We start from the raw sequence: 23,835 nt of genomic DNA, 5'->3' as shown, positions 1-23,835 counted from the left end.
AGTTTAAGATTCATTTACTGATAAAGGATTTAAGATGATATTAATTCTTGAGAACACTTGATATACTTTTAAATTAATGATATATTAAATATTAAAGGGATAGTTCACCCAAAAATGAACATTTCTGTCATTAATTACTCACCCTCATTTCGTTCAAACCCATAAGACTTCGTTCGTCCTCGGAAAACAAATTAAGATATTTTTGAAGAAATCCAAGAGCTTTCTGACCCTACATAGACAGCAATGTAACTGACACGTTCAAGGCCCAGAAAGGTAGTTAAGACATGTGACATCAGTGGGTCAACCGTAATTTTATGAAGCTACGAGAGTTTAAGATTCATTTACTGATAAAGGATTTAAGATGATATTAATTCTTGAGAACACTTGATATACTTTTAAATTAATGATATATTAAATATTAAAGGGATAGTTCACCCAAAAATGAAAATTTCTGTCATTAATTACTCACCCTCATTTCGTTCAAACCCATAAGACTTCGTTCGTCTTCGGAAAACAAATTAAGATATTTTTGAAGAAATCCAAGAGCTTTCTGACCCTACATAGACAGCAATGTAACTGACTCGTTCAAGGCCCAGAAAGGTAGTTAGGACATGTGACATCAGTGGGTCAACCGTAATTTTATGAAGCTACGAGAAAACATTTTGTGTTCAAAGAAAATAAAAATAACGACTTTATTCAACAATTTTGAATACATTTCTTATCTGCAGGGTCAGAAAACTCTTGGATTTCATCAAAAACATCTTAATTTGTGTTTCGACGATGAACGAAGGTCTTGGGGTTTTGGAATAACATGAGGGTGAGTAATTTTTGGGTGAAATATCCCTTTAAGTCTTTTCAGACAGGTTTAAAGTGCAGCACTGACCTTATTGTTGAACGTGTTGAGGTTGTCTTGCATGTAGAGAATAGCTTCGGCAATGCGTTTTGGCAGAGACAGAACCACCGAATCCACACTGTAAGGCCGGCTCAGTTTGTCAACTACCTCCAGCATAGCATCTACACACAAACACAAAGTCTTTATATCATGTTGACTTTCATCTAATGTGTGACAAGCTGTAATGTCCGTTTAATTCTAATAGAGTACAAAACTGCCTTTGCGTTGATTCCGGAAGCATTTTTTCCATTCATTTTTCCCATGGAGATTTTTTAAAAGTCTTGGTTAAAGCATTTTAAGTCATGAACTAAACCAACCAGATATGAGATGAATCGCAACATTATAAATTTGATTTCAAATTTGAAAATCAGACAAAGGTACAAGACTGTATACTTAACAGATTTAATGAGGGAAAGAACTACAGTCCGATGAATTGCTGAATAAAATACAAAATTACTCATTTAAATTTGTTGATTATACATATTAAGTTTATTGCTTCAACTAATGCATATTTAACAACCTCAGACCTCACAACAGGTCTGTTTTTAAAGGTTTATATGTTATCAAATGGTAAAAATCTATTTCTGATTGTAGAAAAAGAATGGCATTTTTACTTCTGGAACCCAACTATAAAGGGTCCATTTTGGCACCGCCTACCTGCCAAGTTCCTCCACTCCGAGTCCAGATCCGCTTGATTGGCGAGGCAGCCCTTCATGACATTCTTACAGTAGTTTGAGCAGGGCTTGGCAAAAGCCACGCCGCTACAGTGAGGACAGTATGTCATCTTCATGACGGCGTGCACACATTCAGTGCTCAGAGACACCTGCAAGACAGAAACAAAGAATTTAGAGAACAGCTGAAGCATATTTGTGCCGACTCATGTAACCAAAGAAAATGCCCTGTGAATTGTTTTGTGTCACACGTAATAAAAATTTGATAATTATATCCTGCAAATAAGTCTTTGTCAGTTTCTCATGAGGTCTAAGGACGTGGGATGGTACATTGTGGTACGATTATTGCATAATACCCATGATGCTTCTCTACACCGAGTAACCCCCATGAGGTCGGAGATGTCTTTCACAATATTCCCTTTTTATCAGAAGCCTCCACCGCTCTGATATCAAAACATGGGATTCATTTAGGGCCCCTTAGAGAAAAGTAATGCAATAACTTAGGATAGGATATAAAAATTTGACATTTGCTTGTATGTTTAAATTAATCAAATTTCACGGATATTGGAAGCAAAAACCAATTTTTGTTTAGGTGTAAATAAAAATGCAGTCAGCATGACATTTGATTTCTGTAAATGTATCTGATTTCTTTCTGTCCTAACTGCATTAGGCTGCATGAAACATTCAGTCACAGCTGCAACAAGCAACTTTGACACAGTTTCACAAAGATGAATGTCAGCAGAACTGTATATTTCAATGACTTGTGTGAAGTAGCCGGTTCTTAACATTCTTCAATCCAAACTTTTAATGCAATCAGATGATGAAACATTTGCAATCACATGCATTCCTTTGTTATCGAGTGGGAGTCGTTCAGAAGGCGAAGGAATCTTTCTCGACTTTTAGTGGTGGGTCCTTTTGGCACATAAAGGAGCGGTGTGAATAAATATGCATTTCATTGTAAATTGTACTTTTAAATTCAAATCGAATCAGACAAGTAACCCCAGATGACATCAGTGCAGTTAATGCTGAGCTGCAGTTCTGTCATATGCATTCAGCTAGATAAAAGAAAACTCCACTGTCCATTATTAAACCTCGACGAAAACTAAAAAAGTCTGATTTCTGGACAAGGATGAATTAGCATACATTGGTACATTTTTCCTCATGATACTGTGGGAAAGCTGTAAAACTGATGCCTCCAGAAAAAATGTAAGAACAAAGATCTAATTTCCAATGTAGGACATGATTGTTAAAAAAAATATTTGCGCAGATAACATTTAGAGGTTAAGTTCATTTCTTATTACAATAACAATAGTCTGCAGGCTACATCATTATGTCAGTAGGAGGTGACAAATGACTGTCTTTAGGTCACTGAATCACTCAACCGATTCGTTCCAACCCTCAGAAAAGAAACAACTCTTCATGAGTAAGTAATTGAATCATTCACTCAAATGATTCATTCAAAAACACAGATTCATTGCAGAACAAAACACCAGACTTTATAAGCGAGTAATTGAATCATTCACTCAAACGATTTGTTCAAACATACTGCTTTATTCAGAAAGAAACCATTGACTGTCTTTATGAGCAGGGGTGTGAAGTAACAAATTACAAATACTCACGTTACAGTAATTAAGAAGTTTTTATCAGTAATTGTACTTTTTTGAGTAGTTTAAAAATAGTGTACTTTTACTTTTACTTGAGTACATTTTAAGTGATGTATCGGTACTTTTACTCTGCTATTTTCCTCCGTTTGTGGTCGTTACATGCTTATTTTAATTTTATTTTTATCCATCAACGTGATTGGATAGAGAGATGGTAATAGGTCTTGTGACTTTCCTCAAATCAAATTGTGCATAGAAAACTTTAACCGCCAACTGTTTATCATGGCTGCTGGAAGTGCATTCTTCAAGCATCAATTCAGTCGCATCTTCCTCTAACTTAATATGTTAAGGTAAATTTCGGATTTCTGCTTACTAAATGATTTGTATATATGCTTGCCTATCTACATGGCCTGAAATTTGGTGTGAGGTTGCGTGTATTGCATACAGTGTTAACTCCCGCAAGTGCCACGTTCGGTAAATTCCCACTCACTTATGAGACGCGCGATCTGCACTGCCTCGTCTCTCCCTTGCGTAACGTTTTTTTTTTATTATTTTACATTTTTTATCCATTTTGTACAATCCGCCTTCATTTAGCAAGTGCACTCGCGCATAAACAATTTTCAAGTTCAACACTTTTTGTTCCATTCAGTTGTGGATGCTGCTGATTCACCGAGACCGCCGCGGCTCAGCAAAGAGACGTGTGTATAAATTGCAGTGTACAGCGTTTATTATGAGGGGGTAGAATCCACAGCTCAGTACTCACTACTCAATACTCATGAGTACTTTTATAAAGTGAGTCATTGAATCACTCACTCAAATGATTTGTTCAAACACACTGATTCATTCATAATCAAACCACTGACTATCTTTATAAGTCAGTAATTAAATTATTCACTCAAATGATTTGTTCAGACACACTGATTCATTCAGAAACAAACCACTATCTTTATAAGCGAGTAATTAAATCATTCACTAAAATGATTTGTTCAAACACACTGATTCATTCAGAAAAAAAAACACTGACTATCTTTATAAGTGAATCATTGAATCATTCATTCAAACGATTAGGTCAAACACACTGATTCATTCAGAAACAAACCACTGACTATTTAAAGTGCCCCTATTATGCCCTTTTTAAGGTTGCTAATATTGTTTTATGAGTCTCCTAAAACAGGTTTACATGCATGCAAGGTCAAAAAGCACATTAGTTTTCTCAAAAAATAGATTTAATTTTACCTCATTTCTAAATGATTCGTAAACGACTCGTGCGAAGCAGTTCAAAGGATCAGTCTCTCTAAACCCTTCCTTTCCATGAGCCCTCACTGATATGATTGGTCAGATGGCGCAGTCCTTTGTGATTGGTCCAGAGCCATAGAGAGATTGGCTCTGGATTGGTCTACCGCGTACAGCGCGTGTCGGAAACGAAACGTCCATTGCCATGACAGAACGACAGCCCTGGAGACTTGTCAATACATAGAAAAGATGGTATCGATACCTTACCAATTCGAGCCAGGGTTTGATGATGAAACGGTTGAACTGGCTGATCGACAAAAGACTGATTCGCAAGCACGACTGGAGCAGGACGTTTCTCAGTGGTAGGTGTCAAGTGTTAACAAGTTTGTGGTAATTATAAGATGTGATAAAACAAATTTACTCTCACAGCGTAGGATACAGCGTCTTCTCGACATTATGTTAACCACATGGAAATTTTACTGTTTGTGGGCGGGCAATTTGGCAACGTAGAACGTGGGCAGACATTATGCAAATGTGTTACTTCGTGACGTAGAGCCGTAAACAGAATAAGATTCGAATTCCTGACGACTCGTTTAGACGATTGAGAGCCGACTCTTTTTTTGATGGACAATAACTTTATTTATCATGCACGGTCACAATTTTGCAGATAGTTTATGTTCACATACAGCTACATGATATGCTGCATGAAAGGTAATATTCGAAAAGGCATAATAGGGCACTTTAAGCGAGTCATTGAATCATTCACTCACATGATTTGTTAAAAAACATGGATTCATTCAGGAACTAAATGCTACAATGTGTTCATGTTGCTAGGAGAAAAATAGTTAATTCTGTCGCGGGTTTATTGGCGGAATGTAAATGGTAATATTGTGTCAGTTACTGAGTGTTATCTTCTTGTTTATTGAACTGTTATAAAAGCAATATATAACTCTTTCTTTCTTCTTTCTTGGCTAGCAGATTCATGTCACTCTAGATATTAATTTGCACATATACTTCACTTTAAAGTGAAAATAAGCTGCATCAAGGGAGAAAGAAATTTTTGTCACATGCTGAGACATAAATAACTGGACTGGACTGAGGTAAAAAGACTTGCATCAGACTCCTACACACACACACACACACACACACACACACACACACACCACCCTTCAGGGATACCTGGCAGTGCTTGTTACCCGAAGTATGACTCAAGCACTCGCTCTTTAATGAGGAGAGAAGAGAAGAAGAACAGAGAATAAGATGAGAGAGAGATACAGAGAATAGACAAATGGAGTGAATGTGAGAAGAAGGATGTGTGAAGATGCACAGGAAGCTCCGGGGAGGAGGTAAAGTGAGGAGAGAAGAAGAGAGAGAGAGTGTGAGAGAGGGAAGCGGAGAGATAGAATAAGTTGAGGGAGGATAATATGGCACATCAAAGCCTCTGAGCATCTGTGATTCATCAGATCAGAGCAGGATAGAGAGAGTTTGCTGCCCAGTGTATGGTTCAGTTCTGACACCGGACCCACGTTTGGGAGCCTCTTGGACTTCAGTTCTGGAACGTCTCAAGATATCAATATTTATGAATCAGTTGATTGAACCAATCTACAAATTCACCATTCACTCAATGAATTGGTCTGGGCATTTCATACTGAACATGGTATGAACATTGAACACTTACCAAATTTTTCTAAGTAAATATTATTCATATAAATATTAATAAATATTACATTTTCAGTCTGAATATGAGAATATGACAGATCTTTATTACTAAGCAAAATCATAGCTTATGTAAGACAAGGGAGAGTTGCTTATGACTAATTAACTATATGCTTAAGGCACAAATATTATATATTTTTCTTGCAGCAGCATCACTGTCTGTATGGGTTATGTAACTCTAAAGGTGCTATAATAGGCATATTTATTCAATATTTGTCAATTTAACCTAAAACTGTCAATGTGTCAAAATAATGAAGATCCAGATGTAAATTTGGGAGGAGCTTGTTCGCTTAATCCTGCCATGTTTCATGTTTCATATTATATATGTTTCACATATCAAATTTCATGTTTCATATTTCATTGTCCTGTTTCATATATCAGGTTTCAAGAATATGTAAGCATATTTGGTGATATTTCTTTCAGCATCCCTCCTCCTTTATTTGTTAACAGCTATATTATTACTAAATGCTAGCAAAAAAATCTATTTTATTTTTGCTTTACTTCAAGGGGAGATCTACAGTAAGTGCTTGAGCCGAGTCCCATATTTAATATGTTTATTTAATGTGCAAGTAAAGTGCTGTAGGCAACAACGTGACCTTATGTGACATTAATTTCAATTTGACTGAACTGGAACACACGAGAATAACCGAGTTGTTTGTGGAACCGTTTGAAGGAACCAAATTTGCAGGAATGAGTCAGAGTTTCTGAACGCTAGTAGGGACTTGTGCCTAGAGATTCTAAACATTGTAGGTTTAAGATCTGAAACTTGCAGAAAGACTGAGTTTTCTATTGCAGTGATTTAAAAAAGAAACGACAGATGGAGAAAGGAAAAGAAAAAACAGTGTGAGATGAACTCATCCTTTATGTGCAGTTAAATATCTCTGTTTATCAAAACCAAGCACTCACAGCATCTCTAGGCCTGTATCTTATTTGCCATACAGCCTTTGCATCCCAATGAGGACTCTATTGCACATATGCCAGAATCTATTTGGCACCGAAATCCCAAAACAAAGGGCTTAATAGAATTAGCTGTTTAGCTAAAGCTATGATAGCTAGAGGTTAATGTCAGCAACGGTGTCTAATGTAATCCTTTTATCTGTTGGCATCTTATCGCCTCACGTTATTAATTTCAGTCCCGAATCAGAGACCCCAGGGAGCAGATTACACACGTATCCCTGATTCCTGATGATTAGAAGAAACTGCTGGGATATGTGTCAGGAAAACATACCAAACAGACCACAGCAAATCTGATCAAGAGCTCTGGAGTAACAGAACAGGATACAAGTGCAAAATTAACTGAAAACACTTTTGGGAGATTTTTCTTGGATAGAAATTAAACATTCTTGGACCAAACCTCCCTAACCAAAAGTAGCTCAGAGAAGGCCAGACTAAATTAGACTTAATTAAGCTTAAATAGGCTACTGTCGACTCTGTTTATCTAAAGTGGTTTAGGAAGTATGTTGTTCCACTGGGCGGCAAATGTTGTTAACAACTGTTTCTTATGAGATACCAAGTTGTCTTCCTTGAGTTGCTTGGCTCTTGTGCTCACCAAGGCTGCAAAATACAGTACAAACAGTAATATTTTGAAATATTATTATTATTTAAAATAACGGTTTTCTCTTTTAATATATTTTAATTTATTTCTGTGATGGCAAAGCTGAATTTTCAGCATCATTACTCCATTCGTCAGTGTCACATGATCTTTCAGAAATCATTTTACTATGCTGACATATGCCACATTACAAAAGTAAAATGGTTTGTGAATAGGGTTTCACACCACCTTGTCTGTTTCACAAAATTTTGAGTCAGTAGCAATATCTCAGTAGATGCACAATCAAATCATTTGAAGTTAGAGTGCTGAACTATTTCACAACACTGGGTGACAATTACAGAGAAGATACTGTAACTTGTTCTCTTGAGAGCTCAGACTATCGTTAAAAATATAATAAATAAATAAATAAATTTATTTAAATAATAAATAAATAAATTACTTACTGATCCCAAACTTGTGAATGGTATTCTCTGAAACTATAAGTCTTAAAGGGGTCATATGATGCGATTTCAATTTTTCCTTTCTCTTTGGAGTGTTACAAGCTCTTGGTGCATAAAGAAGATCTGTAAAGTTGCAAAGACTAAAGTCTCAAATCCAAAGAGATATTCTTTATAAAAGTTAAGACTTGTCCACGCCCTCCTAAAACGCCTCGTTTAAACACGCCCCCACATGTCTACGTCGCGAGTCAACCACGCCTACCTAAAACGGCTCGTTGAAACATGCCGCCACATGTCTACGTCACTGTGTGGGAAGATTTGCATAACGCGCCCAAATGTTCACGCAAAGAAAGAAGGCGTAACTTTTATTCTCGCTGTAGTATTGTTGTTGCCGCCGGCACCATGTTGTGGAGATGCTCTGTGTTTAGTTGTGAAAGCAAAACGACTTTGTTTGGCTAGCAACGTCATATGACCCCTTTAATATATAACAGTTCCTCAAATCAAATGTATCTTGTTTATTGGTATAATTTATCACCATAATGATTTTTAGATGGGGTTTTTTTGCGTTGAAATTAGCAATGTTAACACATGCATCACAACTGACATCGTCTGAACCCCTCTCTCATTACTTTCTGCATTCAATGGACCCTAAAAGCCAAAACAATTGCATCATGATGCCTTGTTTCCACATTCCCAGCTGTGATGGATCTGTGTTCAAAAGCAGAAGGCCTGGTCCTGTGAGGTCCGCTGCGTTCGTCTGCTCTAGATTGTTAGCTTTTTAGCCAAGGCTCATCTTATCCAACAAAAGCCCTGCGTTTCAGAGGATTCTCATACTATTTATTCAACTACAGCTGCATAATCCCTTCATCAGACACAATATTTGCTAATTATTGCTGTTTGATTACCATATTCAAATGCTATAGTACTTCACATCAACAAGAGATGGCATTCACAACCCACTTCTTCCATGTACTACTATGTTTTTTTTTTTTTAAACAAGTACCATGGGAAGGACAAGGTTTTCTTGGAAATACAACTATAAAGAACTCTTCTAATACCATGTAATACATTCATTTTAGTACTGTAGTATATTTCAAATTACCATAGTATTGACATCTGATACCATCACTTTGCCATTATACCACCACAGTATTGTACTGTAATGAACTTCAAAGAATACCATGGTATTACCATCAAAAACACATTTACAAGGGATTTTTATGTTAATATCATTGTAATTTTTTTTTAAGACTTTCCACTTTTGTTTGATTTATTCCTTCATTAACATATGCTTAAAGTTCTTGCCAATGTCTTCCCATCTGTCGTCTGATTTATAAGGCTCTGCTTGTTCTTCTGTCCTTAAATGGCACGTCTGATAAGGGATGTGTGTATGTGGTCGGGTCACGGCGCAGTCTAGATGGGCTCTCTTTACAGACGATCTTCTCTATTGTAATTAGAAAGAAATATGGCTGCGCTCCTCCCAGTGCGTGGAGAAAGATGTGCTGCGACTGGCCTACTTCTGAAGTCACAGGGAGCACACGTCGTCCTTAATAAAAATGAAGAAAACGCAGGAACAACTTGAGAGGAAAGAAGGGAAGTGCTTTTTCTCTTTTATTCTTTCATTTCCTTCTTTTATTTCAGGCTAATATTCCCCTAATACTTGTTCTTCTGCTTTCTTTCCTCTAAAACTCTTTCTTCCTTTTTCATCTCCTGAATGACCTCAAGCAAGTTACAAGTTAAGCATTCGGTGGTATAACATTGAGTTTCCCAGAAAATAACATCAGTGTCCGTAGCTTGTTTTATTTGACATGAAGTGGGTCGCCTCATTGTGGCAGGCATTTTTAGATCACATACATGACCAACAAAAATGAAAACTGTTATCGTTTACTCACCCTAAAGTTGTTACAAACCTTTATGAGTGTCTATGTTAAACATAAAAGAAGATATTATTAATAATTTTGTTAACCAAACAATTGCTGGTCCCCATTGACTTCTATAGTATGGGGGAAAAAATACTACTGGGGTAAGAAACTACAAATATTAAAACATCTTTGTTAATTAAAATGAGTTACAATTAAATAATACGTAAATATTATATGTAAAATTTTAACTAAACGAAAATTTGAAATGTTGCATTGACAAAAATATACATTTTAAGGAGAAGCATCAAAATGATCAACTAACTGGAACTAAATAAAAATAAAAACTGTAACTTAAACTTAAATTAAAACTGAAATAAAAATAAATTAAACCTAATATAAATAAACAAAAACTAATATAAATTACAAAAGCACATAACAAATTACTAAAAATTACAATAAATAATAAAAGCTATGTCTTAGCTCAATTAATAAAGGTTTTACTGAATAATTAATGTGCTTCATATTTATGCTTTTAAAGCCTCTGGAAGGTTGGCCTGGTTTACTTTCATTGAAACTGTGTTACTAAAACCACGATTATTGCTTAAAAAACACAGAGTGAAGATTCTAAATTAATTTCTGTGGTGACCGACGCAGAGCTTAACTTGCATTAAAAACGGAGCAATCGATTAAAGGAATTGGTGAACATAATGCATGATTAAATTATGCATGAGCTCATAACAGAATAGAATGAAGGACTGATTATTTAACAGAAAGCAAGTGGAGGAATATATAGGAGCAAAACAGCACTACTAGAGATGAACTTTCAACTTATTAACTTGCATCATTGAAACATTATTTTCCTGTTTAACACTGTTAAGCTGCTTTGACATAAAGCACTATATAAATAAAGGTGACTTGACTTAACATATATGTGCTGCTGTCTTAGAATGGTGGGCAGGTTTTGGAATTATTCTTTTCCTCTTACATGATGGGGTTAAAAGACATCTCTTGGTCAGACAAAACAGACCGGAACTGGCAAATCAATCATTTCCCCCACCTCAGTTCATACACACACACACACACACACACACGCACATACATTGCCCTTTTCAATATGCAGTGCTGGCAGTTTCTCTGTGTTGTCAACCTTGACTTACTTTGAAGAGGTCAGACACAGAGTAAGGTTCCCTTCACTACTCATTTAGATTTCAGGAGAGAAGAGAACTGAGAAGGGGAGAAGAAAAGTGGAGGAAAAGAATGAGAAGTAAACAACAGATGAACCAAAGTGGACAACAACAACAACAAAAACAAATCAAAGATCTATTCTTTATCAGTGATAATGTACTATGTATTTATGCCTTTGTGGAACTGTGTGGATCACTCTCAGTTTTCCTTGAATGGAAACGAGCAGCTTGGTTCAGCATGGTTTGGAAGGCTAACCTCAGGTTTGGAACAAAACAATAGGGACTTAATAATGACAGATCAGAATAATGTTCATTTTTGGGTGAAGTATTTCTTTCTAATAGACGTTGCAAGGGACAGAATGAGAAGACCTTACCAGAATGCAATTTTTGCTCACTCTTATTTAGCAAGAAGCTACTTTTTTACTGTAAGAATCTGATATATCGCTGTTGTTTCAAACACTAAATATGTATTCTCTCACATAAGCACTGAGAATTCTGATTCATTTTAATGAATCACCTTATTCAGATCATGATTCAATTATAAAAAAAAAAAATCACTAGAAAATTAAGAAAACATAATCAGTTTGACAACGCATGGGCTACAAATGTTCATGAATGAATGTTTGATGTTATACTACTACTAATAAAAATAATAATTTATTCCCTTAAATTATTATTATTGTTGTTGTTTTTATTACTTTTTATTATTACATCAAACATTTAGACAACAGCAACTTTTGATAAAAAATATATTATTCTGCACATTTTATATTTATTTTGAAGAATTTTTTTTTGTAGTTTTATTAATAAATTGTATTAATAAATCTATTTAAATGCTGTTTAATGGACATCTGAATTGAGATCAAAATTTGATTTGTTGTGTGTGTGTGTGTGTGTGTGTGTGTGTGTGTGTGTGTGTGTGTGCCATACACTAATCTGATACTTAATTACATATTTGAAAAGATCTGAGATAGTTAGCTACGTTTAATTAATCGACAACTATTGTTGAACTATTTTTAAAATTGTAAGTAGCTTGTCGTTTCAAAGTAGCTCCTCAAAATTGATAAGTAACCTCCAATTCTCACTGAATAAGGTCAGATTGGTTTGATCTATTACTACTATTACTGTCTCCTCACAATATAACAGGGCCGTGGTGCTATGTCTGTGGTTTGTTTTAGGTTTCATTTCATTTTTAAGTTTTCCCTGTCAGAAAATACAGATACTTTTACTGGGTAAGGAAACAGGATCTTGTCTCCAAGGATTTCAAACAACTATGAATTGTCTTTACAAGAAACTATATGTGTAGTTAGTTAGGATGAACCTATAAAGGCAGCAGCTGTGATTTACACTGAGAGCATCTCCGTCTAATGTCAGCATTAATTGGATAGACACAATACTATTATTGCAGTGTGTGTGTGTGTGTGTGTGTGTGTGTGTGTTTGTGTGTGGGTGTGTGTGTACATTGATTGCCGGAGCCTCAGGGATATTCATTGTGTCTTGTTTTCCCGATGCATTGATCTTACGCTGTTTACCACAACGCTTCAACATGCACCTGTTTTTGTGTGTCTGTTTGTGTTCTTGGTTCTAGTAGGAGGTATAAGGTTTGTGCATTGCCACAGGTATGTATTATGAATGCAATGAATACTGAGAAGGAAATTATTCAGAAATTTATAGCCAGGCGCAAAAAACAACTTTTTCAGTGTCAAGACATTTTTCTGTCCTCCATGAAATGCTGCGTAAAGTGAAGAAATCACAGCAAATCACAACATATTTGATGTTTAAAGGAATAGTTCAGAGCAAAATGCAAATTTTATGACTATTTATGCAACCTTGTACCATTCCAAACTTGTATGCTGTACAAGTAGTGTGCTGTAAAAGTAGAAAGAGTGACCAGAGGTTGTGAAGCCCAAAAAAAGCTTGAAGCTTTTCATGTGCATCGGGATCATGACAAAATATCATGGAAACGTTACGAGAACGTGCGAATATGAATACCTGTGAAACCTTCCTGACCGCTTCGCCGCTGATCACCAGACCCTGCGCAAACGTTCTGGCTGCAATAACCGTGCGTGTGATTTTGGTCTTGAGCTCTCTCGGCGTGTCTCCAAACGGCTTCAGCGTTTCTGACTGCTTGGCTACGCACTCCAGATACTCCTCTCCAATAATGTACTGAGGGTTTAAAGCTTTAAAGAGTCTTTCCAGCAGACGGGCCCAGAATTCATTCAGCGCCTCCTCGAGATTGACGTTGGACCCTCGGTAGTAGCGCCGAAGGTCTGAGAACAGATCCTGAAACGCCTTTGCGATTTGGGAGAAGAGAGGTCCAAACCCGGTCTGGAAAGAGGTTTGGAGCGATGCTTCAGAACGGTTCAACAGCTCCAAGAAAAAATCTGGAAACACACAGACAAGAACATCATTAGAGCAGCTATGCCAGTTTGGAAAGCTCAAGGGTAACACTCCTCATTTTAAAAACCATTATTCTGAATCAACAAGGCAAGTAGACAGCACAATATGACCAATATTTTATATATAAAACTTAAAATAAAAGTGTACTATATAATAATATATACCACAGTACACTCTTAAAAATAAAGGTGCTTCACGATGCCATATATATATATATATATATATACTTATTTATATTTTAAATTGTAATTTCCTTCACAATAATAATTAATAGATAAATTTACAAATAACACACACATGTACTTATAAATAATGGATAAATAAAATAAATGATGGATAAATAAATTACATAAGCATTCAGTATTGTCTATTTTTGAATGAAATATTTTGCAGATGTCAGGCACATCATCTCATTTGATTATTTCCTTTTTTATTGTGAACTTGATGAATGCACCCAAAATATAAGATTACTCAAAACAACTGAACAAGTCTGACATCAGTGCAAAAACAGCTTCATATTATGCAACATTTTTTTTTAAATTAAAAGCCAAACTATGGAGCCCTGCTTCTGCCACAGTAAAAACTTTTTAGCTCACTTAAAAAAAATATATATAAAAAAAAAAGTGACTAATTGTGACTAAAAAATTGTCGTAATTGTGACTTTTTAATGTATCTCACAAGTTTGACTTTTTTCTTGCAACTGGGAGTTTATCTTGCAATTCTTTTTTTTTTCTCAGAATTCCAATAATAAAGTCTGAATTGTGAGACAATTTATTTTTTTATTTTTTTATCCCGTGGCAAAAACAAGCTTCCTTACCAAACAACTCAAAATAGTAATTCTTTATTAAATGTTATAATAAATCTGATTTGGACGAGGCACTATATCTATGAAATAGAAGGGAAATTAACCAAAATCATTTTTTCAAGTTATTTATCCCCACATAAAATCACAAGACAAACTGAAACAAAACTATAGATAAAATTGCATCCTAGACAATAGTCAGTTGTGTAGTTTGTGCACTAACACGAATGAAAAGCAATGAGAGAAATATGAATGAGTTTTTACACACACACACACAAATGCAAAGATTTCAGAGGGAAAGTTGATCAGTATGAATTGTGTTATGTAATACAGTTATATCATCAGCTCACAATAACCCAGTCACACATCAATCAATCCTACATTACCTACGAGAGAGTGTTCAAGTACAGAAAGATAGTGTATATAAGAGTGTATAAATTCAGCCATGGGTCTGTACATTTATAACACACGCACACACACACACACACACACACCAGAAGCACAACGAATCATAACAGTGAACCCAAACCAGGTCAAAATTAATCTTTCTAAAACCTACACCACTTCTCCAAACCCAGAGACATTGCACCAATGGGATTATGTCTGTACTAATACATTCATGATGAAATACAGAGCAGTGTGCCCTAAATAAGACCTTTTGTGTCCTACATCTGATTATGTTCACATTAATCATGCTTTTGAAATGGCCAAACAAATGAATCATAAAACATAATGCACACAGGCTAGATTAAGCATTTCAAAACATCTATATTAAACTGATCACTGGTCACTTGATTTTTCCAGCTGCACTTTTTTGATGAAATGATTGTAAGTGGACTCTAGTCTAAATCTCATTACATTCACGTCCCCCTGCACTGTGGGAACCCCACATTCATTTTCTCTCTTCACGCTTCGATGGACACTTTTCTCACTTTTCATTTTAATAAAAGCCTCAAAGTGTGTTACCACTGATGCAGGTGAATCTGTCTTCACTCCAAACGCAGGTCTGCAAACTCCTGATTCGCAACACGACAGCCTGCAGGGCACAAATCTTACAGCCCTTGTGTATTTGTTCTTTCTGCATTATAAAAGGCATAACAATAGTTTTGATCTCAAACTAATTTTTGAAAAAAAAAAAGTATGAGATTAATTTCACTGTAAACACAGCTAAAGTTCAATGTTTCATTGTTCCTCCCACATTTATACGTATTCAGTTAAATTAAAATGAAAATGTACAAGCACATGACTCATATCAATATTGATTATTTTAATGGCTTATTATTTTAATGGGTGCCAGATATTTTTTAAAGGTTTAAAGGGAGGCGTGATCAAAAATGTTTGAGAACCGCTGCATAAAATGTATCAAAAGTGACAGTAAAGACATTTATAATGTTTTTATAAAAGATATCTATTTAAAATAAATGCTGTTCTTTTTAATTGTATATTCTGGAATCCTGGAATGAAGTATCATGATTATTGTCTTCTGTCTTTCAAGTCATACAGGTTTGGAACAACATGAACGTGCATAAATGATGACAGAATTTCTATTTTAGGGTAAACTAAACCTTTAAGTGTCTGATTATTTTTTGGGGTCAGTGTATGAGGTGAGGAAACATCCAGACTTTGAATAAAGTGCAACTGATATCAAAAAAGAAAAAAGAAAGGCCACGATAGATACCCAGTTCTTTATATTCCTGTCACACTCCTCTGACCCTCCACCCCCTCACTACACCCTTCTTTGCACTCTCTCTCTCTCGTTCCCGCTCTCCTCCATATATCTCTCTGTCAGGCGCGCGGGCGTAAATCAGCGGCATGATATCAAAAAAGAAAAAAGAAAGGCCACGATAGATACCCAGTTCTTTATATTCCTGTCACACTCCTCTGACCCTCCACCCCCTCACTCCCCCCTTCTTTGCACTCTCTCTCTCTCGTTCCCGCTCTCCTCCATATATCTCTCTGACAGGCGCGCGGGCGTAATGATATCAGCGGCATCGTAACAGAACACGCCGGGCTGTTAATTTGCGGCCGAGTCCATGATGGAGAGACAAGCAGCCGGGGACTACAGAGTGACGGAATGAGAGCAGAGAGAGAGAGAGAGGAAGGGATGAAAGAAGAGAGGGATTTGAATGTGATTACATGTAATTGTATTTGTGCATTCTGACAAAGTGCTGAATGACTGAATTAAAGAAGCACCAGCCCTCCCTCATGTTATTCAATATTTTAAATGAATGCACAGCACACACAGACCTTTGAAGCTGTATTAGTGTGAGGACCTTTTAAAGACGTCATATTTTCCTAAACAACTTTTATGATATTTTGCTAGCCGATGACAATTAAAGGCCAGTTCACACCAGGAACATTAACTATAACCACAACTATATTGGCTTCCAAACCAATGGACGATAACATTCTGCTTATTATAAGTGGGTGCTCCAGTTTTGTCGCCTGCTGCTTTAAATGCTCAAGCTCTTTAAAGTTGGCTGGATTCTGCTTGGCTGCCAATGATTTTAATGTTCAGCTTTTAGAAAAATTGTTCTGAAATTGATTCCATTGACATTGTTTCTCTGTGTCATTATCGTTATAGTTGTTGTGTGGTTCTCATACGTTGTTTACGTATGTGATACTCTCCAAAATGGCACCAGGGTGACACAGAGGAGACGAATTGTTGAATAAAGTCGTTATTTTTGTTTTCTTTGCACACAAAAAGTATTCTCGTAGCTTTATAACGTTATTTCATTACGGTTGAACCACTGATGTCACATGGATTATTTTAACGATCTCCTTGCTACGTTTCTGAGCCTTGATCGTGTAAGGATCCTTGCTGTCTATGGGAGGGTCAGAGAGCTCTCGGAATGCATCAAAAATATCTTAATTTGTGTTCCAAAGATGAACGAAGGTCTTACAGGTTTGGAACAACATGAGGGTGAGTAATTAATGACAAAATTTTCATTTTTGGGTGAACTATCCATTTAAGTATGATCCTTGGTGTAAAAGGGCCTTAAACGAATAGGTCACACAAAAATGAAAATTCTGTTATTATTTACTCAGCCTCATGTTGTTCCAAACCTGTATGAGTTTCTTTGTTCTGTGGCACACACACACACACACACACACACAAAAAGATATTTGAAAGACATATGAATACAAAGAGCTGGTAACTAAACAGTTTCAGTTCCTATTGACTTCCTTATTGAACTGAAACGATTTGGTTTGGTCCCTTGTAGACATTACACTCATAGACATTATTTAGTTTAAAGCATTTGGACAATTTATGAGCTTTTTAAACAGAGAGAACAACTTCTGAACAACAAATGTCAATTTGAATTTGTGAAGACATTTTCATGAAATTTGACCTTCACAAATATAACAAACCCATACACAAATTTGTTTTTATCTTCATGGGGACTTTCCATTGACTTCTGTTATGTTTATACTGAGATAATGACATTGTCTGTCGCTTATCACCACATTTAATGCTCACACTTTTTTTTTTTTTACTATTGCTGCGAGCAAATTTGGTCAAAAAACAAAACAAAAACAACTAAGCTGTCATGTTCAGGTTAGCATAAAGATAGTTAAACAGTGAATATGGACAAACGCAAAGTTGAGATGCACACAAAGTTAAATACAATTACATTACATTAATCCTTAAACCCCAAGACATTATTAGGCCCAGTTTTGTTTTGTTTTTGCCAGAACAGGGCTCTATTCTATAAAGCTTAATTGCCAGACTTTAACGATGTAACAAATTACAAATGAGGTTAACTGATTATTGTATTAATATGATCAAGGAGACACACACAGCGTCTTGACCACCATTGGCATTTCAATATAAATATTATACATATGAATAGGAATACAGCGTTTAAGCAAACAAATTATAGTTGAAGGAAAGCATATAAAATAGAATAGAACCAAATCACAGACCTAGAATGATGCAAACAGAATAGAATAGAATAGAATAGAATAAAATAGAATAGAATAGAAATATTAATTTAAATAAACTGCCATTTTCAGACATTTGGCCCTCACACAACAAAACAAGCATGCACAAACACACCGTTAGCACTTGTCCTATGAAAGGCTGAGGGGTCAGTCACATAAGCTGAAGAGGTCTGATAAGGACTTGAACCCAAGTATGGCCAATCAGAGATGGAGCCTCCACCTGCAAGTCTGTCTACAACTCGCATCAGAGATCATGCATTTGGAAAGTACATGAGCTTTATGGTCACAGAGGAGCTCTTTAAACCACGCGTGCTCTACTTCTGAGGAGCTCGTAAACTCTGCAGCTCTGTCTGAAGGCTCTTAAAGGGTTAGTTCAGCCAAAAATAAAAATTAGGCTGTGTTTTACTCACCCCCGATGCATCCTAGGTGTATATGACTTTCTTCTTTCAGATGAATCCAGTCGGAGTTATATTAAAAATTGTCTTTGATCTTTCAAGCTCTATCGTTGTACTCAGCGGGTGTTGCATTCCTTCAGTCCAAAAGATGTGAAATAAAAAGCACCCTTTCACCTTTTGGACTGAAGGAATGCAACACCCGCTGTGTACAACGATAGAGCTTGAAAGATCAAAGACAATTTTTAATATAACTCCGACTGGATTCGTCTGAAAGAAGAAAGTCATATACACCTAGGATGCATCGGGGGTGAGTAAAACACAGCCTAATTTTTATTTTTGGCTGAACTAACTCTTTAAATCAGACTGTGCACCAGCTGTGGCCTGAATCTCCTCCTGATACCATGCATGTCAACTGCATGACTCGAGTCTCCACAGGTGCACACACAGGTGTCTACATGTCAAAGTGGCCTATGATACAATACACTAAAAAGGTCACTATGACACTCAAAAGTTTTGGTCAGTAAATTTTTTTTTTTTTTTACAATTTTATTCGGCAAGGATGTATTACATTGATCTAAGGTGACATTAAAGACTTAAAAAGAAAATAATCAATACATTTTTTAAGAACAATTTTATCTTATATTTGAATTAAGAAAATAATTGTAAATCATTTTTAAAAATCTAGAAAAAAAATTATTACACTTTCCACAAAAATATTAAACAACTGTTTTTAACATTGATAAAAATAAGAAATGTTTCTTGAGCAGAAAATCAGTATATTAGAATGATTTCTGAATGATCATTTGACACTGAAAATTCAGCATTGCATCATTGGAATGAATTGCATTTTACAGTACAATACAGTTATAAGAGAAAACATTCATTTTTAATTGAAAAAAAAAATACAATTTTTACTGTATTTTTTAATCAAATAAAAATTTGAATTGTAGTGTATTTATATATAGAGAGAGATTAAGTAAAGCAATAAGGGTAGTAGAGGGTTGGTGTGCATAAAAAAAATACTTATTTTTAGCATTTTATGTCTTCAATCAACAGAAAGACTATTCATGTTGGCACACACACACACACACACACACACACACAAAAACATACACAGCACTCTGAAAAATGACCAAGTGGAAACAAGAGAGAAAACAGAATCATGACATAAAAATTGTGGTCACTGTTCCTCATAAAACTCTGTTAGCGTGTGTGATGGGGAGAGAGACAGAGAGAAATGTCTCTGGGATCATAGGTCTGTGTCAGCGCAGGTCTTCCTCTACGTGATCTGCATGTCAACATGAAACGGCCAATAAGGACACGCGACAGAGCAGCTGTCCTTGTTGCAGATGACATCATCGGAGGTGACCTCCAACAGGAAATTGTTTTCCTGGATGACTCGGTGTAATTGAAAATATTCTTTCAATATATCAACACTTGAATTGCTCAGCTGTTATTCAACCTCAAAATCAGGACTATAAAAAATGTATTCAGCTAAAAAAATATTACCAATTAATCTGCAGTAATTCAGACAAAAGCACTTGTGAACTTCATAAATTGAACAATATGATCTGATAAAACAGATCATTATCTTCTATGCTGCGGTTTGATTAAATCTGTTGTCTTTAACACAGACACGTAAATCTTCTGGTCTGCAACTTGAATTTGATGTTCTTTTGAAAGTCTTTTTCTATCAATTCTGTTCAGCTTTATATCTAAATGTGGACAAATGATTTCTGTGTGTGTGTGTGTGTGTTTCGTTCAGAAATTATCCCCTACAGCGAAAGGCCACTCCTTATGAATTCCTAAACACTGAGAATCTCCTCACCCTTACAGAGAATCCAGTTCCCAACACACACACACACACACACACACAAACATACACATCGACAGCCATACTTAACCTCCTAAAACAGACGCATAACAGCTCATTATGCTCTAGTATAGTTTTAGCTCTTTTAACAAAACTTTCCTAGAGATGAACCTTTCAACATATAGAACATAAATCCAAATCAAAGACTCACCGGATGACAGAAACAACTACACTGACCGAAAAAGAGGAGGAGGAGTGTACAACAAGATTACATGATTGATCATACTTGTATGATGATTAGATAGATAGATAGATAGATAGATAGATAGACAACATAGAAACAGAACAATGGATGGGTGGATATGTTGTTCCAGGATCAACAAGGATGTTGATCCTGGAACATGTTGTACTTGGTGAAATCCCGTTCACCGGATAGACAGATAGAAGAATAGAAAGAACAACAGAGAGACAGAATGTTGGATTGATGGACGGAGGGATGGATGGATAGACAGATAGAAGAATAGATAAAACAACAGAGAGACAGAATGTTGGATTGATGGACGGAGGGATGGATGGATAGACAGATAGAAGAATAGATAAAACAACAGAGAGACAGAATGTTGGATTGATGGACGGAGGGATGGATGGATAGACAGATAGAAGAATAGATAAAACAACAGAGAGACAGAATGTTGGATTGATGGACGGAGGGATGGATGGATAGACAGACAGAAGAATAGATAAAACAACAGAGAGACAGAATGTTGGATTGATGGACGGAGGGAAGACAGATAGATGAATAGATAAAACAATAGAGAGACAGAATGATTGATGGATGGATAGACAGATAGAAGAATAGTTAAAACAACAGAGAGACAGAACGATGGATGGATGGATGGATGGACGGACGGACGGATGGATAGACAGACAGAAGAATAGATAAAACAACAGAGAGACAGAATGATTGATGGATGGATAGACAGATAGAAGAATAGTTAAAACAACAGAGAGACAGAACGATGGATGGATGGATGGATGGACGGACGGACGGATGGATAGACAGACAGAAGAATAGATAAAACAACAGAGAGACAGAATGATTGATGAATGGATAGACAGATAGAAGAATAGTTAAAACAACAGAGAGACAGAACAACAGAATGATTGATGAATGGATAGACAGATAGAAGAATAGTTAAAACAACAGAGAGACAGAACAATGGATGGATGGACAGAACGATGGATGGATGGATGGATGGACGGACGGACGGATGGATAGACAGACAGAAGAATAGATAAAACAACAGAGAGACAGAATGTTGGCTTGATGGACGGATGGATGGATGGATAGACAGATAGAAGAATAGATAAAACAACAGAGAGACAGAATGTTGGCTTGATGGACGGATGGATGGATGGATAGACAGATAGAAGAATAGATAAAACAACAGAGAGACAGAATGTTGGATGGATGGATGGATGGATGGATGGATGGACAGATAGAAGAATAGATAAAACAACAGAGAGACAGAACGATCGATGGATGGACGGATGGATGGATGGATGGATGGACAGACAGATAGAAGAATAGATAAAACAACAGAGAGACAGAATGTTGGATTGATGGACGGAGGGATGGATGGATAGACAGACAGAAGAATAGATAAAACAACAGAGAAACAGAACGATGGATGGATGGATAGACAGAAGAATAGATAAAACAACAGAGAGACAGAATGTTGGATTGATGGACGGAGGGACGGATGGATAGACAGACAGAAGAATAGATAAAACAACAGAGAGACAGAATGTTGGATTGATGGACGGAGGGATGGATGGATAGACAGATAGAAGAATAGATAAAACAACAGCGAGACAGAACGATGGATGGATGGACGGATGGATGGATGGATGGATGGATAGACAGATAGAAGAATAGATAAAACAACAAAGAGACAGAACGATGGATGGATGGATGGATGGATGGATGGATGGACGGATAGATAGATAGAACAACAGCAAGGCAGAACAATGGATGGATAGACAGACATGTAAAAGGATAGATCAAACAATAGAGAGAGAACAATTGATGGATGGATGGATGGATGGATGGATAGACAGATTATACTCAAGAGATTACAATCTCATCTACACGACTCTTCGCTGCCAATTTCCTCTTCTAAATTCTTTTATTATGAAGCTATTAAACTGAAACTAGAAAAATGTGAGAGAAAGAATGAAAGAGAACCTGAAATCAATGTAGAAATGACAACAGCATCTGAGATTTATGATTTGAGAGTCTTAGCCCCAATTTGCTGTAAATTGATCTCTTTTCCAGACAGTAAGGCATGAGAACTGGAAACAAATGTCCATGTCTATGACAGCACACATGATTCAGAGAGCCTGTTTTATTATGTTTGCACAAAATCTTGTCACATATTGCACTGTTAATGCCTTTAGTCTTTCAAATCTTACATAAATAGCTGCACACATACACAACCACAGACACACAAATACAGAAACACACACACCCTGGGTATAATCCACCATAGCTGCTTACTGTGCCAAGCATAATTCATGCTGGGAAACAAACACTGACCAGATCTCCTCCCTGTGCCACAGCACTTGGGAAATAATCACAGTTCAAGCATTCTCACCACAAACACACCACATTATGTGTGTGTGAGAGAGTGTGTTTGCACACACAGACACACACTCAAGACTCCTGGAGGTGAGCTGGCACAGACATGCTTTAAAACCCTAAATTGGCACTTATGAACTCCAGAACGACAGACACATTTACTTTTTTTCAACTTTAAGTAGCAAAGTCACCATCTGTACAAAAACCCAGTAATAGAGAGTAGTTTCATCAGTTTGTATTATTTATCAGAAAATAATAATTATGTTTTTATTAATAAATAGTTATTTATTATTGCTAATAATAATTATTATTATTAAAGTCAATGATAATATCAACAATAATATTCCTTGAATCAATTCATTTCATCTTTTCATTTATTATTATGATTATTATGATAATGATCATGATTATTATTATTATTAATATTAATATTATTTAAAAATTAATTCAAGGAATAGTATTATTGATATTAGTATTTGCTTTATTGTTAATAATAATAATAATAATAATAATTTGTTTTATAATAATAATAATAATAATAATAATAATAATAATAATAATAATAATAATAATAATAATAATAATAATAATAATAATAATAATAATAATAATAATAATAATAATAATTTGTCTTTTGATTATTTTTTTAAAATGCTGTATTATTTTTCAATAACAATAATAACAATAACAA

General features: G+C 35.8%; 1 protein-coding gene across 1 annotated transcript in view; it reads right to left on the bottom strand.

The window, feature by feature from the left end:
* Nucleotides 1-23,835, bottom strand: part of gpc1b (glypican 1b) — a 103,982-nt gene that overhangs the window by 5,942 nt on the left and 74,205 nt on the right. The window contains exons 3-5 of the mRNA XM_016564286.1: nt 13,141-13,532; nt 1,550-1,715; nt 884-1,014 (exon numbers count right to left, since the gene is read on the bottom strand). Coding sequence (XP_016419772.1) covers nt 884-1,014; nt 1,550-1,715; nt 13,141-13,532 — 689 coding nt within the window. The remainder of the gene's footprint in view (nt 1-883; nt 1,015-1,549; nt 1,716-13,140; nt 13,533-23,835) is intronic.

Source organism: Sinocyclocheilus rhinocerous, unplaced genomic scaffold (assembly GCF_001515625.1).
Source record: "Sinocyclocheilus rhinocerous isolate Xijiao unplaced genomic scaffold, SAMN03320098_v1.1 scaffold919, whole genome shotgun sequence".
Lineage (NCBI taxonomy): Eukaryota > Metazoa > Chordata > Actinopteri > Cypriniformes > Cyprinidae > Sinocyclocheilus > Sinocyclocheilus rhinocerous.
The sequence above is the reverse complement of the archived record's forward strand: the minus strand, read 5'-3'. Positions and strand labels throughout refer to the sequence as shown.